We start from the raw sequence: 18128 nt of genomic DNA, 5'->3' as shown, positions 1-18128 counted from the left end.
TGTCATCATTAAGTAGCACACTGCTATTCTGGTATGATATACTAGGGCTTTTATTAAGTTGATTAAAGTGAATCTGCATCTCTGAGCCTGCTCAAGTACAGGTCACTATGGAGGTCCAAAGGGTATTCTGTAAGGTGGAATCTCAGTCATCAAATCACAGCACGCTCCAATGCAAACCCAAACATGTGGTGTATTAGCTGCTCCCAAGAGAGTATTCCTCCAGCAAAAGTTTACCTTACTAATATCTTTTTTTTTTAACCTGAAAACTTTGTATCCATGGTTTAGGACTATTTACAGTCAATCTTACTTTACCTGTACTGCCATAAACAAACTCTCTCTCAGGGGGAAATGTCTATTTCCCATATGCTACTACTTTTTTCCTGCTCTTTTCAAATATTTTTTACAGATTTTCAGAATCCCACAATTTCTAGCTATTCTAATTCAACTCTCTGGTCAAACATTTTATCACTATTTAATTTCTTCCCTTCTTCATTTTATTTTTTGTTATATTTTCTTATATTAGTAGTTTATTCCAATTTATTTCCAAATGATGACATTTTGACTGAACATCTCTGTGACGACCTAGAGGAGTGGAATGGGAGGGTGAGAGGAAGGTTCAGGGGGGAAGGGATATAGGTATACATATGGCTGATTCATGATGTAGTACAGCAGAAATGAATGCAACGTTACAAAGCAATCACATCCCAATTAAAAAAAAAAAAAGGAATCCATTTCCTAAGTCCCTGAAGAGACAGTACAGAAATCACAGGCCAGTTTATGGATGGACTAATTGGTTATTTCCCACTCCATCTCCTGAAACTTCCTTTTACCATTAACTATATACAAGAATGAGGTTTTGTTGAAACAGAATTTTTCCACTGCTGCAGTGTCAATGCCAGGACAAATGTCACATTTCTGAGTGATGGTATACCCAAAGAGGTGTGAATGAATGAGCATCCTACAACTATATCAGTTTCTTTGATTTCCTTAAAATTCCTGGTGTGTATATGTGTGTGTGTATTTATTAAGTACTTGTTGACCCACTGAAATTTATCACAGTAATACTATGACTACAGGAGGCTCTAGGCAAAAGAATAACACCTTTTGGGAAATGATGTTCACAGCTGTTGCAAGAGCCCTAGTTGAGGTGAGCAGGAAATACACTCATTATATCTGTGTGTGTTAGGGGAAGCACACTGACTGGAACCACCCACCCTGACCAGGCACCACAGTCACCATTTACATGAGTTATTTTATGACAGGAAGTCCCGGTAAGGAATATGGAACTAATAAGCCACCACCAACAGGAAGAGGTCAGGACAGGTCAAAAGGAGACACCACATGTCCGACCACCTCCCAGAATCCTTCGCACTGGCATCCATCTTGGCTGAATAAGGCTGCACCACCAGGAAGGACTCTGAGTCAGCATAATTGGCTAAAGACAACCTGGAAACTAATCCCATCACTGTAAAACCCGAGACTGTGAGGCACAGCAGTTCTCCTGGTTTCCCTTACCCTCCTGCTCTCCACCCAGGCTCCAATAAACTCTCTTGCTTTGTCAACACATGTGTCTCCTCAGACAATTCATTTCAGAGTGTTAGACAAGAGCCCAGTTTTGGGCCCTGGAAGGGGTCCCCCTTCCTGCAACATGTGGATAATTGGTCTGTGGTTGTAATATCACAGAGATACAAAAAGGAGAAGAAAAAGAAGGAAAAGGACTGGCATTGGAGGAAATAAACTAAATTTCTTCAATGCTTTATTTCCAAGACGATGCCCTGTGGGTGATTTCTTAATCTTAAAATGAAAACCTAAATAGTCTGTTTTAGCAAATAGGCCACATTTGGCTACTAGATAGTCGAAATTTTAACTGCGTAGAACCTAAATTCACAGGAGGGAAATGATGACGTGGAAAAACTCAATGGGAAGTGGAAAATGCTTTAAAGATATTAAGTACTATTTGGGGTACTCTTTTGCCTTGTAATTCTAAGCAAATCACTTAGCTTCTCTGTATTTTGTCATATAATTTGCTTCCATTTGTCTGTGATCATTTACATAATACAGGAAGATCACAGAAGCAAATAAGTTTTACTTTGTTCCTAATATCTCCTAGATATATATTTGAATGACTTTGAAATAATTTTTCCATTTCCATCTGGATATTTTGTTATCAGAGATTTGACTTCTTTCCTAGTCTATGAATCCACTCTACCCATAATCCCAACAGCCTGAATTTGTATTATCCATTAAAAATATAGAATCATCACACTTATCCTGAGTCTTCACCCTGACACCTCACATTTATACTAGGGTGCTAACTTATACAACAAAGTTCTCTGAGAGTTTATAAAGGACCCTATTTACCTAACATAAAAGAGAGCAAAGGGTGTTTCCTATAATTAAGAGAAAGCATTTTTTACCTTGCAGATATTCACTGGGAAAATACTAAAGTCAATTTTTACTAAAAAAGAAAAAAAATTCTAAATAACAAAATTGAATCTATTCCAAGAGGAATAGATTACCAATGACTGTAAATATTGTTGAGAGGCAATTTACCTCACATTTGTCACCTCTAACCTTAATTAATCTCTATTGTTCTTAGTCATTCAGTCTTGTCCAACTCTTTGTGGCCCCATGGACAGTAGCCCACCAGTCTCCTGCTCCTCTGTCCATAGAATTTTTCAGGCAGGAATACTGTAGTGAGTTGACATTTTCCTCTGCATTAACCTCTGCTACAACCTTGTAAAATTAGGATTGTTTATACTTATATGATACAGATGAAAAACCCTAGATTCCAAGATATAACTGGTAAGAGGATAAACTGGTTCCAAGCACAGATATGGGTGATATCATCTCCTATATCTGCTTTGTAGCATCATTCATACTCAGTGAAGGTGGCCAAACATTTGAAATGCTCTAGGAGGAGTTCTGGTTGATGTAAGAAGTTGGATTTACAGCATTTCTAAATAACAATGATTTCCAAATTTAGCTGTCATCAGTAACATTTAGAGAACTTTTTAATAACAGAAATGCCTAGACCCTGTACTTGGAGTTTCAACACAAAATATCTAATGAGTTCTTGGAAATCTGTATCTTAGAATTCTGATACAAAACCAAGTTGTTGTAATACTGCTCTTAGTAACTTCCAGCCCCAATAACTTTGGCCGCCAAAACAATTTTTTAAGGTGGTAATAATCTGAATATAAAACAGCTTTTTAAAAATTTATTTATTTTAATTGGAGGCTAATTACTTTACAATATTGTAGTGGGTTTTGCCATACAAAAGAGAAATATTTACAACTGTTTAAAGTAGCCTGCTAAAGATACCAAAGTGTTTCATTCTCATGTTTTCCACTTGCTCTATTCTCTACAAAGTCTTGAATGCCTAAATCTACTCAACTATCTTGTAAATGCTTTGACCATGAGATAAGGTCAAGGAAAAGGTACAAATGACAAAAAAACTCTTCCTTCCTTTTCAAAAAGCAAATCAAAAAACACTCCTTAGTCATAGAGAACTAACATATATCTAGGACAGCATACTATGATTTTACTGATGCTGACTCAACCCTCTCTGAAAAAACACTGTCGTCATAAATAAAGGAGCTTCAAAAGAAAGCCATTCATGTTGTCTCATTTTTATTTGGCATCTCATGATGTCGTCTGCAGACTGTGTTATCTGAATTCATTCTACATATCCCCTGCAGTTATAAATAAAAATGGATAAAATGCAAATGCACTAAAGATCTTCTAAAGTAGACACCTTTAAACAGAACAAAGGCACTTCACATCCAGAGAGTAGGGCATGGGGTCAAACTCAAAAGCCCATTGTGCCTATCCATGTTCCCTTCACTCTTTAAATAGTTTTCCACACAGTTAAGATATATGTAAGCAGCAGAACACCAACTGTATTATTCCAACATTTCTCTTAGGTTTCCTTATTCTCTTTCTCCCACCCCAAGAGTTTCCTCATTGCCCCTTTCACATCTTTGTTCCTTAAAGTATAGATGAGGGGGTTGACACTGGGAGTGACAATGGTATAGAAGAGAGTGAGGAACTTGCCCTGATCTTGGGAGTAGCTGTTGGCTGGCTGCAGGTACATGTAAATGATGGTTCCATAGAAGAGAATGACCACTGTTAGGTGAGATGAGCAGGTGTTGAAAGCCTTCTTGCGCCCTGCTGCTGACTTGGTCCTCAGCACAGCAACAGTGATCATGCCATAGGAGATGAGGATCAGAGAAAGGGGCACCAGGAGAAGAGCAACCCCCAGGACAAAGGCAAATGCTTCCACCAGCATTGTGTCTTCACAGGACATGGCAATAAGAGCAGGCATCTCACACAGAAAGTGGTCCACCTTGTGACGCCCACATCGGGACAGGTGCATCGTCTGGGGACACATAACAAAGGAGTTTAGAAAGCCACAGCACCAGGCCACAGTCACCAGTTGCAGGCAGAGATGTGGGTGCATGACCACAGTATAGTGCAGTGGCCGGCAGACAGCCACGTAGCGGTCATAGGACATGACAGCTAGGAGAACACACTCAGTTGAGCCCAGCACCATATAGATATAGAGTTGGGCCACACAGCCATGGTAGGTGATGGTCTTCTCTGGACCCCAAAGGTTCCACAGCAACTGGGGAACAATACTCGTTGTAAAGCAGAGATCCAAGAAAGATAGGTTCCCAAGAAAGAAGTACATGGGTGTGTGGAGCCTGGAGTCCACGATAGACAAGAGAATGATGGCTGTGTTGCCCACTAGTGTCAGGATGTAGAAGATCAAGATAAAAGCAAAGAGAATTATTTCCAGTTGAGGTCGGTCAGAAAAGCCCACCAAGATGAATGCCTGATGGTAGCTGTCATTGTCCCTTTCCATAATCTTCACCAGTTGTTATGGAGACACAGAGAAAAGAATTAGATAAGATAACAGGTGAAGACTACCCAACACTCTCCAATTTCCACTTACGGGTCTGTGAATTTTGGAAGGTCATTTGCCCTTCCATTACGTTTTTAGCATACATTTATGGATATCTTTCTTATGCAAGGCAGTGTGCCTAATACTGCTGAAGATTAAAGGGTGAATTGACTGGGGAGTTGTTCTCCCTGGTGAATAATATATGCAAACAATGACAAAGAAAGGAGAAAAGTGGAAGTTCTCTAAAAGAAAACTTGTTTAAAAGCTGAGTGTTTTGCAAGTTATTTCCAATTGATCAGGAAAGAACTTATAGAAGCGTGTATATTACAAGAAGGGCTTCCCAGGTGGCGCAATGGTAAAGAATTGGCCTGCCAATGCAGGAGATGCAAGAGACACAGGGTTGATCCCTGGGTCAGGAACAACCCTTGGAATAGGAAGTGAAAACCACTCCAGTATTCTTACCTGGAAAATTCCATGTACAGAGGAACCTGGCAGGCTGCTGTCCATAGAGTCACAAAGAGTCAAGCAAGACTGAGCACACATACACATTGCAAGAAACTGTTATACCTGAGAGGTCCTTACTTTTGGCTGTTTTTCAAATAACAAGTAAAAATTTTACATGTGGCAGATTAAGCAATATGGTTCAATGAGAGAAAGTAGCATATAGAAAGGCCCAAAGGGCTAAAGTCATGGATGATGTTCAGGACATCCATGAATGTACATGTCAGGTAACTTCTTAATGATATGGAATTTTATTGAGATTAAACACAATACCTTTGACTCTAAAAGGAGGATTTGAGATAGACTGGATTCTGCCTCTATATAAGGCAAGTCTGCAAATGTGTGGCCTAATATCTGGTTTCTTTCTCTGCATCTTGGCTTTTCTTTGTGCAAGAGGGAGGCTAGATCCTTTCTACACATCCCTCCAGACCTCACATGTGTTCATAATTCATGACATCGGGTATATGCCATAAACATTTTTAACTTCTCATGGTTTCTACAGTCAATACCAAGGGATTTGTTGGGGCTCTGCCTTATAGGAGAGCATCAGTGTTCACCCAAGCTTGTATCAACTGTGGTAATAGAAAATGGCATCATTGCAACACACAAGAAGGAAGCAGTAAGAACTAGAATACAAAACCTTTTTGAAAGGTGAGTGGCTCCATGAGGTCGCTGTCATCACTGTCGAGCCTGATAGTGAAAAAGTTATGAACTCTTTCCAGTTGAAGCTGCAGGTGGAAATTCTGTAAGTTCTCATTGAGTACAGGAATAGGACTGAATGTAAGTTCCCATTCCCATAAAGGCACAAGAACCTCAGCAAAACCCCATGAAGAGATTAAAAGGTGCAGGGAATGATCAGAAATAACCAGCCAAGTACCAAAGACTTTACTAAGTCAACTGAGTATTCGAAAAGGAGACTTTCCTTCACACACTCTGCTGGTATTGGTTGTGAATAACAACTTGCACTGTTTTTCCCACAGGCCTGTCACAGCTCTCACTCAAGTTTAAGAGAGTCAATAAATAGATCCTGTGAGTGGCAATCACAATGTACACAAATTGCTTAGCTATATACATCATTTAGGACATGACTCCTCAGCCAAATTGCAAACATCAAATTTATTTATAATTTACCTATTCTAAAGGACAGTATAATGTGTTTTTCTTTCATTCCAAGATGACTTAATGCTCAGGCCTCTGTCCAGTACCCAGAGACTCACCCTGTTTCACCTAACAAGCATTTCAAGTATAATGTACTTGATTTTTCATGCTTTTTTTTAAACTCATCTTTAGTTCAGAATCATGAAATTGCAAGGAATAAAGCTGTTGCAAGTGGAAATTGAAAAGAATTAAGCTGTTCACACACCAATAATAGTTTAACTAGTATTGTTGTTTAGTAGATCACTTTTGTCCCACTCTTTGCAATACCATGGACTGCAGCATGCCAGGCTCCACTGTCCCTCACTATCTCCCAGAGTTTGCTCAAACTCATGTCCATTGAATTGATGATGCCAACCAACCATCTCATCTTCTGTTGCCCTCTTCTCCTCCTTCCCTCAATCTTTCCTAGCATCAGGGTCTTAAAACTATAAACTTGTTCTAATTTTGAAAACTTTGGCCTAAAAATCTGGACAGATGCACTGGACTTGATTCTCTGACTAAGAGAATACCCAAACCTGTACCACCAACTCACAAAGGAAGACTACCTGAATGGGATTTAACAATACCAAGTAGTGAAGCTATTTTTGTCTGCTTCAGGTGTAAACATATCCTAAACAATCATAACTCTTTTCACAACTACAATACATTACATGTTTTGAAGAGCTTTTATACCTACACTTGCACACCATCCTCACAACAGCCCTGTAATGTGGAAAGGCCAAGCGTTAGGATCTCCATTTCAGAGATGAACAATCTCCATGACAGAAGGGTCAATAGCCAACACTTGCAATTTCGTATCATAGCAGGAACCATAAAGCCGCATGTGTGTGAAGTTGCTTCAGTAGTGCTGACTCTTTGCAGTCCTATGGATTGAAGCCCACCAGGCTCCTCTGTCCATGGGATTCTTCAGGCAAGAATACTGGAGTGGGTTGCCATGCCTTCCTCCAGGATCTTCCTGACCCAGGGATCAAACCCATCTCTTATGTTTCCTGCCTTGGCAAGTCCATTCTTTACCATTAGCTCCACCTGGTAAGTCCATAATCCTACTTATTAGCACAAAGTTTCATTTGCTCTTCTTCCTCCCCTATTCCTATCTAGTTAAACTTGTTTAAAGATGATCTTTTATTACTACTCCCCCATGAATCCGCACATACAGACCTAACTATGACATTCTGAATACTTGCTGGGGTGAAATTTGTGATCATTCTCAACATTACCAGAGAAGGTTTGCAATGCTTGATTTGCCACTGTGACAAAACAGAACAGCAGCAGAGGTTTTCTGCCCAAACTGGCTATTATTTCAAGAGGAGATTAAAAAGGATAATTTGATATGTGTAAATCTAAGGTGACAGGATGCCCTTGGATTGGCCCAGCGATGAATAAGAAAGCAAGTAGAATGTAATTTATCCTAATCTACCTGTCTTAGATCTACTTTGTTAAAATGTGATGCATTCTGTTGTTTTTTAATTGGATGCAGTTGCTGTGTTCCAAGATGAAATTAAAGTGTGAGTTGGCTTTGAGAACTTTCTTACTCTGTCACCCTAACAGATAAAAACCCTACTAGAACCATCACAAAGATAATCGTAAATCTCTCAAATGATCAAAGGTACAGAAATAAGATTCACTGCTACAGCAAAGCACATATCAAAATCTTCACTGTTGTTCTTCCCAGAAAGTAGAAGAACTAATAGTCTATCAGCCCTCCTTACTTTGATTCCAGAGAGTTTTCTCAGGGATAAGGCAGCTAATTCTGGTCCCTTTTAGTTTCTGGATCTTCTGAAGGAAGGAAACTCCAACAAAACCTGATGGGGGATTGAGCACAAAAATAATTTATGCACCATTAATGCCTTAAAATGAAGTATCGCAGCTTGAAAAAAAAAGTTAACTGTGGGCAAAAGTTATCAGAACTGGCCACAGATGGCATCTCTTCTTAGCTAAATGGATGAGGTGGCATAGTGCCACATTTCAAATCTATATGTTTTATCTTACTCCTATATAAACAGGCACCCTAGGATTAAGGAGATGGCAGATGTTACCCAGGGATAAAGGGAAGCACACATCACTAAGAGCTTTAATACATACGATGTTATTTCATTTGTGCATAATAAGGGGATGGGAGGACAACTTCAATATCATGTCACCTTGGGAATTTGAAATAACCTGGGATCCTGAAGATAGATATCAGTTTGTTTATAGAGTTAAGACCTTAGGGACTGATGCTCTCATCTAGAGATCAGCTCAGGTCCCCACATGTGAAGGCAGAACTCACAAGGGAGGTATCAAGGGCAATTCCCAAGTATGGAAGTCAGATTTTCTTGAAGAGAGAATGATTACTGACTTTTACATAAAAATTAAGTCAGATCAATTTATTTTGATCCTGGACTCACAAAATTAAAACCATGTAATTGTGAGGAGCCAAGCAATGCCAAAGAGCTGAATCCACATCTTCTAACATGGGGGAAAATGGGGTAAGGGAGACCAGATAATATAGAGTGCTTTGGTCTCCTGACATATTGAGAAGTCAAGAGAAAAGTCATTTCTTCCACCCAATGTGTCACTTCTCCACCCAATGTGTCTTCACCTTATATGGATAGTGCCAGAATTTGAGGCTGGTGTTCAGCCAGTCTAATCTAATTCAAGTGACTAGATAGTGTCTCTGCCCATCTGCTTTACACATTTACTGTTCATATGACTTTCCAGGGGCCAAGATCGCCCTGTCTTGCCTCTTGCAGACCCACCAAACACAAACATGGGATGGGAATATCAATATTACACATAACTAGTAAAAATAATTTGATTGCAATGCTTTTTTATTTTTTCTTAGGCTTCAGAATCCTTGCAGATGGACTGAAGCTGTGAAATTAAAAGACACTTGATCCTTGGAAGTAAAGCTATGACAAACCTAGACAGCATATTAAAAACAGAGACATTACTTTGCCAACAAAGGTCTATATAGTCAAAGCTATGGCTTTCCATTATTCATGTATGGATGTGAGAGCTGGACCATAAAGAAGGCTGAGCACTAAAAAATTGATGTTTTTGAACTGTGGTGTTGGAGAAGACTCTTGAGGGTCCCTTGGACTGCAAGGAGATCCATCCAGTTCATCCTAAAGGAAATCAGTCCCGAATATTCATTGGAAGGACTGATGCTGAAGCTGAAGCTCCAATACTTTGGCCACCTGTTGTGAAGAGCCGACCAACTATAAAAGACCCTGGTTCTGGGAAAGATTGAAGGCAGGAGGAAAAGGGGACGATAGAGGACAAGATGATGGATGGCAATACCGACTCAATGGACATGAGTTTCAGCAAGCTCCAGGAGATGGTCAAGGACAGGAAAGCCTGGTGTGCTGCAGTCCATGGGGTTGCAAAGAGTAGAACATGACTCGGTGACTGAACAACAGCAACAACAAAACAATGTTTTATTTAGCTCTTTAAATTGGTGTTGGCACTACCTCTTGCAGTAAAATAAGAATTTCTTTGAGAAGTTGTAGAAAACAGAATACATCTGATTTTCTTGGAGCACAGCTGGTCACACTTCATTAATTTAAAGAATACAATACTACATACAGTTTGAAAGTATTCTAACTTTATATATAAAGAAATTAATTTCCAGACACATTGTGAACTCAAAGTCAGATTGCTAATGGCCAGTGGCTGCCAAATAGGACAAGCTTTCAGAACTTCTTAACACAATCTTTCCATGAAATTAGATAAAATGCAAGCAACTCATTGAAGTAAGAGATAATTAATAATCAGATTCAAACTATGCTGTTAAGTCTACAAGTTACAAGTTGAAGCTCTTGTTTTTATAGAATAAAATTATGTGCTCACTGCATAGGATTCTGTCTTTTCTTGGACTTTGAAAATAGGAAAGCTTATGGGAAACTGGAGAGAATTTTTATATTTGGGCCTAAATATAACACCTTTTCTCTTCTATAATATGGCAGCAAGACATTGAGGATCACTTATCACCTAACACCTGTCAGAATAGCTTCGTCAAAAAGACCACAAATAAGGACTTCTCTGGTCATATGGCAGTTAAGAATCCTCCTTGAAATGTAGGGGACACACGCTTGATTCCTAAGTTGGGGAACTCAGGTCCCACATGCCATGGAGCAGCTAAGCCCATGCACCACCACAACCCAGCTCTCATGCTCCAGAGTCTGTGCTGCAACTAGAGAGCCTGCATGCCACAACTAAATAGTTGGTATTCCACAGTGAAAGAGCCTGCATGGCGCAATGGAGACCCAACTCAGTCAAAGAAATAAATAAATAATTCTTTAAAAAGAATGCCTTGGGGAAAAAAAAGACCACAAATGATAAATGTCTGTGAGAATGTGGAGAAAAGTAACCCCTTGTACACCATTGGTGGAAATGTAAATTTGCCCAGTCACTGTGGAAAACAGTGTGGAGGTTTTTCAAAAAACTAAAACTGGTACTGCCATATGACCCAACAATTCCTAGGATTCCTTAAAAAACTGGGACTAGAATGCCATATGACCCAACAGTCCCACTGCTGGGCATATACCCCCAGGAAACCAGAATTAAAAGAGACACATGTACTCCAATGTTCATTGCAGTACTATTTACAATAGCTAGGACATGGAAGCCACCTAGATGTCCACTGGCAGATAAATGGATAAGAAAGTTGTGGTACATATATACAATGAAATATTCCTCAGTTATAAAAAGTAATGCATTTGAGTCAGTTCTAATGAGAGGGATGAACCTGAAACCTATTACAGAGTGAAGTAAGTCAGAAAAAGAAACACAAATACTGTATATTAACACATATATAAGGAATTTAGAAAGACGGTACCAACAATCTTATATGCACGGCAGCAAAGGAGACACAAATGTAAAGAACAGACTTTTGAGCTCAGTGGGAGAAGGCAAGGATGGAATGATTTGAGAGAAAAACATTGAAACATGTACATTACCATATGTAAAATAGATGACCAGTGCAAGTTCAATGCATGAAGCAGGGCACCTAAAGCTGATGTTCCGGAACAACCCAGAGGGATGGGGTGGAGAAGGAGGTGGGAGGGGGCTCAGGGTGGGGGACACGTGTATACATGTGGCAAATTCATGTTGATATATGGCAAAAACCATCACAAAATTGTAAAGTAATCATCCTCCAATTAAAATAAATTAATTATTCTTTTTTAATTCCACTCCTGGATATTTATCCAAAAAATATCAAAACACTAATTCAAAAAGATACAATGCACCCCAATGCTATGTTCATAGAAACATTATTTACAATTGACAAGATATGAAAGCCACCTAAGTGTCCACCAACAGATAAATGGATAAAGAAGAAAATATGTGTTATGGTGGGGGGGGGGAACCTCGAAGATAACAGACATGGCAATTACCTTCCACCCCCACAAATACATCAAAAATACATCTGCATTTGAAACAACTACAGAACATCAACTGAAAACTGACAGAAGACCACAGACTTCCAAAAAGGCCAGTTAATCACCCCATAATGGAGTAGGGCAAAAGAAATAAGGAAAAAGAGAGAGACAGAGAGAGAAAGGAATCACGATGGGACCTGTGCTTCTGGGAAGAAGCTGTGAAGAAGGAAAGTTTTCCACACATTCAGACATCCCCTCCCTGGTGGAGACAGTAGGGAGCTTCGGAGCCTCAGAGAAGACTGCAGCAGCAGGTGTACAGAGGGAAACGTGTAGAGAATTCCACACAGAGATTGGTGCCAACCAGCACCCCGCAACCTGAGATGTTTGCCTACACGCCTGCTGAGGCAGCTGGAGACTGGGTGCTGAGGCTAAGACTTTGGAGGTCTGACCCCAGGGAGAGGACTGGGGTTGACTGCCGTGAAGACAGTCCTGTGGGGGCTAAACTGACATAGCCGAGGGAATCCAGGGAAACGCCTCTGCTTGCCAGAGAGGCAAGAGATCCCTGTCATAAGGTATACAAGGAGAAGGGCAGGCCTGCCAAAAACCCTCTAACTCTGTAAATCACAGATGGCATAGCACCAACTTCATGAGCTCCAGAGGCAGTGCAAGCTGTGGCTGCTATCTCTGACCCCAGATGTGGCCACAACAGCCACCACTGAAGCCACTAAGCTGTGGGCGAGTACAGGTCACTGCCCACACCATCCCAGAAGATTGTGCAGCCTGGCAATGCCAAGGGACCCAGGGCCAGCTCCCCAGGGAGAATGCATGGCCCCCCTCAGGCTGCAGCAACATCCTGAAGGTCTCTACCACCACAGGCACATTCCAACTGTGACTGCTGGATTCCTCACGCTGGCCAGACTGAGCAAGTGAGCCCTAATTAGCCACTTCTTTTGCCCTCCTTCTGTCTGGGCAGGGAACTAGAGAGCAGCATATAAGCAGAGGTGGGACCAGAGATAAAGCTAAGTGCAGGGGCTGTGTGACTAAAGAAGGGGATGACTGCGGACACTGGAAGCAAGTACAAGCTGGTATAAAGCCAGATTAGAATCTGAACTGGCCCCACAGTGCTCATAGCAAGTCCAAACACCTTCCTAGAAATACTGAATGACTTCCTGAATAGGCAGATTGGCTCGAGCTCACTGTGGGGCAAGAACACTGACAGCTGAGGCCACAGGAAAATAGTCTTCTTACTACTACTCTCTCTATATTTAATTTTCTTCTGTTCTTTTTTGCTTTGTTCTATTGTTGTTATTTCTATTGTTCTTTAAATTTTTATTTTTTACTTACTTTTTCTTTTTATGCTTTCATTTTTCAACACATTTATTTTATTTTATTTTATTTCTTATTTCTACTGTACTTTTTTGTTATATTGCATTTTTCTGGACTTAGAAAAGGCAGAAGAACCAGAGATGAAATTGCCAACATTCATTGGATCATAGAAAAAGCAAGAGAATTCCAGAAAAACATCTACTTCTGCTTCATTGACTATGCCAAAGCCTTTGACTATGTGGATCACAACAAACTGGAAAATTCTTCAAGAGATGGGAATACCAGACCACCTTACCTGTCTCCTGAGAAACCTGTATGCAGGTCAAGAAGCAACAGTTAGGACCAGACATGGAACAAAAAACCAATTTAAAATTGGGAAAGAAGTACTTCAAGACAAAGGTGTCCACTCTCATCATTATTATTCAATATAGATTTGGAAGTCCTAGTCACAGCAGTCAGAGAACATAGAGAAATGAAAGGAGTCTAGACTGAAAAAGAAGTAAAACATTCCCTGTTTGCAGAAGGCATGATGCTATACACTGAAAACCCTAAAGATGCCACTAGAAAATTACTAGAGCTTTACTAGCTCTAGTTTACTATGCATTTAGTAAAGTCACAGGATATGAAATTAATACACAGAAATCCCTTCCATTCCTATACACTAACAAGGAAAAATCAGAAATAGAAATTAAGGTTTCTATAATTCTAATAGAATTAAGGTTCCACCATTGCAAAAAAATAAAATAAAATATCTAGGAATAAACTCACCTATAGAGACAAAAGATCTGTATGTACAAAACTATAAGATACTGATAAAAGAACTCAAAGACAATACAAACAGATGGAGAGATATATCATGTTCTTAGATTGGAAGAATCAATAGTGTGAAAACTAGTATACTACCCAAAGTAATCTACAGATTCAATGCAATCCCTATCAAATTACCAATGGAATTTTTCACAGAACTAGAACAAAAGATTTCACATTTTGTACAGAAACATAAAAGAGCTCAAATAGCTAAACAAACTTGACAAAGAAAAACTGAACTGGAGGAATCAACCTGCCTGACTTCAGACTATACTGCAAAGCTACAGTCAACAAGGCAGTATGGTTCTGGCACAAAAACAGAAATATAGACCAATGAAACAAGATAGGAAGCCCAAAAATGAATCTATGCACCTATGAGCACTTTATCTTTCACAAAAGAGGCAAGAATATATGATGGAGATGAGACAGCCTCTTCAACAAGTGGTGCTGAGAAAACTGGACAACTATGTGTAAAAGAATGAAATTAGAACACTCCTTAACACCATACACAAAGATAAACTCAAAATGGACTAAAGACCTAAATGTAAGACCAGAAACTATAACACTCTTAGAGGAAAACATAGGCAGAACACTCAATGGCATAAATCAGAGCAAGGTCTTCTATGATCCACCTCCTAGGGTAACAGAAATAAAAGCGAAAGTAAACAAGTGGGACCTAATCAAACTTGAAAGCTTTCGCACAGCAAAGAAAACTATAAACAAGGTGAAAAGACAACCCTCAGAATTGGAGAAAAATAATAGCAAATGAAACAACTGACAAGGGGTTAAGTCCCAAAATATACAAATAGCTCATACAACTCAATACCAAAAAAACAAACAACCCAATCAAAAAGTGAAAAAAAGACCTAAACAGACATTTTTCCAAAGAAGACATACTTATGGCTACCAAACACATGAAATGATGCTCAACATCACTCATTATTAGAGAAATGCAAATCAAAACTACAATGAGATATCAACTCACACCAGTCAGAATGGCCATCATCAAAAAGTCTAAAACAATAAATGCTGGAGAGGGTGTGGAGCAAAGGGAACCCTCTTGCACTGTTGGTGGGAATGCAAATTGGTACAGCCACTAAGAAGTATGGAGATTCCTTAAAAGATGTAGAAATAAAATCACCATATGACCTAGCAATCATACTCCTAGGCATATACACTGAGGAAACCAAAATTGAAAAAGACACATGTACCCCAATGTTCATTGCAGCACTATTTACTATAGCTAGAACATGGAAGCAACTTAGATGTCCATCAACAAATGCATGGATAAAGAAGTTGTGGTCCATATGCACAGTGGAATATTACTCAGCCATAAAAAGGAACACATTTGAATCAGTTCTGATGAGGTGGATGAACCTAGAACCTATACAGAATGAAGTGAGTCAGAAAGAGAAAGATAAATATCATATACTGACACATATATATATGGAATGTAGAAGGATGGCATTGAAGAATTTACTTGCAGGGCAGCAATGGAGAAGTATGGAGACATAGAGAACAGATTTATGAACACAGGGAGAAAGGAGGAGAGGATGAGATGGATGGAGAGAGAAACAGGGACCTTACATTACCATATATAGAATAAATAACCAACGGGAATTTGCTGTATGTCTCAGGAAACTCAAACAGGGGCTCTGTAACAATCTAGACAGGTGGGATAGGGAGGGACGTGGGAGGGAAGTTCAAGAGGGAGGGCACACATGTATACCTATGGCTGATTCATGTTGAGGTTTGGCAGAAAACAAAATTCTGTAAAGCTATTGACCTTCAAGAACAAAACCAAGAGCATTAAAGGAAGTAACCAAGAAGGAATCTAGCTTCTCTATTCAGCTTTAAGTAAAGACACATTTATGACTTCTTTTAAAAAGTCATACAGGACTCTTTTCTTCATTCAGGAGAAAAGAGAAAAGTAGTCATCATAATTTTGTGTTTGAAAAAATTGAAAGGACATATAAATAAAGATCATTTATTTTAAAAAAAAGAATGAAATTAGAACCCTTATTAATGCCATACACAAAAATTAATTTAAAATGGATTAAAGACCTAAATATAAGGCTAGAAAACGCTAAGGGGAAAACATAGACAGAACACACTTTGACCTAAACTGCAGCAAGATTCTCTTTGACGCGCAAATCCTAGAGTAACGGAAATAAAAACAAAAATAAACAAATGTGACCTAATTAAACTTAAAAGCTTTTGCTCAGCAAAGGAAACTATAAACATGATGAAAAGACAATCCTCAGAAAGGGAAAAAATATTTGCCAATGAAGCAACTGATGAAGAATTAATTTCCAAAATATGGGCAGAATATGGGAGGGGATATGTGTATACCTATGGCTGATTCATGTTGAAGTTTGACAAAAAACAGCAAAATTATGTAAAGCAATTATCCTAAATTAATTCACAAAAAGTGAAATTTTTTTTTTTAATTATAAGCAATAAATGCTGGAGAGGATGTGGAGGAAAGGGAACCCTTTTGCACTGTTGGTGGAAATGTAAATTGATACTGCCACTGTAGAGAACAGCATGGAGGTTCCTTAAAAACTAAAAATAAAACTACCGTATGACTCAGCATTACCACTTCTGAGCATATAACCTGAGAAAACTATATTTTAAAAAGACACATGTACCCCAGTGTTCATTTCAGCAGTATTTACAGTAGGACAATAGTCTATGAAATACTTTTGCTTAAACATTGGGGAAAGCAAGCCCTTGTCCACGTGTTTTTAAGTTGCCTTCAGCCAACTATTTTTCATTAAACAATTGCAAGGGAGTATGCTATGGTGCATTATTTACCACTTATTTGACTTAAAAATGTTAATCACACTTTGAATTTGTAGGTTTAGTTTATTCACTTCTTTGAAAACGTCTCCCATCTAACTTCATGATTCAGTTCTCAATTTCAAATGAACCAGTCTATTAGATTTATTTTTCATCTGAAAAATCTGAAAATAATAAAACTATTTTTATTGAATGTGTCTTTAAAAATACATCCCTGTGACATTGTTGTCAAGTCTGCATTTTAACCTAGAAATAGACATTAACAGAGAGATGAGAAACAGGGAAAAAGTAAATTGGCAGAGATAGATAGGTTTGGTTAGATGAGAGGAAGAAGGCATGGGACTCATCATATTCATCATTGTGGGAAAATAAGGCAATTCTGCCTTCAACATTTCCTACCTAAGCTCTCTTGGGCTCTCTGCTATAAGTGATACTCTTTTAAAAGCGATACTTTAAAAAAAAATCATCCCTTTGTTTAATTAGCCCCTTGTTTGCAATATAGAGTCATATACTCAGAAATATTCAGGATGGGTGAAAGAAATACCTGTTCTGCTATATGTGTGTATGCATGCGTGCTAAGTCACTTCAGTCACAAAGTGTCTGACTCTTTGCAACCCTATGGACTGTAGCCCACCAGGTCCCTCTGTCCAAGGGATTCTCTAGGCAAGAATACTGCAGTGGGTGATCAAACTCTCCTCCAGGCGATCTTCCTGACTCGGGGATCGAACCTACATCTCTTTCCATCTCCTGTATTGGCAGGCAGGCTCTTTATCACTAGCGCCACCTGGGTTATATGTGGGAGGAGATTAACTGTGTAAAGGAAGATGGGGAAGAAAAACTAGCAGTCAGCTTCTGAATTCTCAGAGAAGCATTTTGGGGGAAAGAACATGTGAAAGTTGAAGCATACCTCACATAGTATCTATCAAACATCGTCTTGCAGTTTCTTTGTAATACCTCTCATGAAGCCTTTGTGAATTTCAGAAATTATTTAATTTTATAATGAAAGATTGTACAGGTCAGAAGCTATTTGGCTCCTGATCCTAGAAATTGTGAAAACAATGTTATCTGGGAAATGAATCTGTACTCAGTGAGAAAATCTTCCTGCTGCTGTGTCCTCAATATCTGAAATATTCCCCAAAGCAGAATAAGGAAGAACAAGAAGCTACAGAGGTGGCATCATACAGGGGACCTCGACACTCAGACTCAGAACTGGAATGGTAGTCTAAACAGAGCCTTAACTGAAACCAGATTACAAGAAGTAACTT

The 18128-nt window shown here is 39.1% G+C and overlaps 1 protein-coding gene across 1 annotated transcript; it reads right to left on the bottom strand.

Annotated features, from left to right (window-relative positions):
* Window positions 1-3922: 3922 nt before the first annotated feature.
* LOC110143968 (putative olfactory receptor 2W6) lies at window positions 3923-4867 on the bottom strand. Its single transcript, XM_020903742.2, has one exon. The coding sequence runs from the start codon at window positions 4865-4867 to the stop codon at window positions 3923-3925; it is 945 nt and encodes a 314-aa protein (XP_020759401.2).
* Between the last annotated feature and the right edge of the window lie 13261 nt (window positions 4868-18128).

Source organism: Odocoileus virginianus, chromosome 3 (genome assembly GCF_023699985.2).
Source record: "Odocoileus virginianus isolate 20LAN1187 ecotype Illinois chromosome 3, Ovbor_1.2, whole genome shotgun sequence".
Taxonomy (NCBI): Eukaryota; Metazoa; Chordata; class Mammalia; order Artiodactyla; family Cervidae; genus Odocoileus; species Odocoileus virginianus.
Note: the sequence above shows the minus strand (reverse complement) of the source record. Positions and strands in the feature narration are given on the sequence as shown.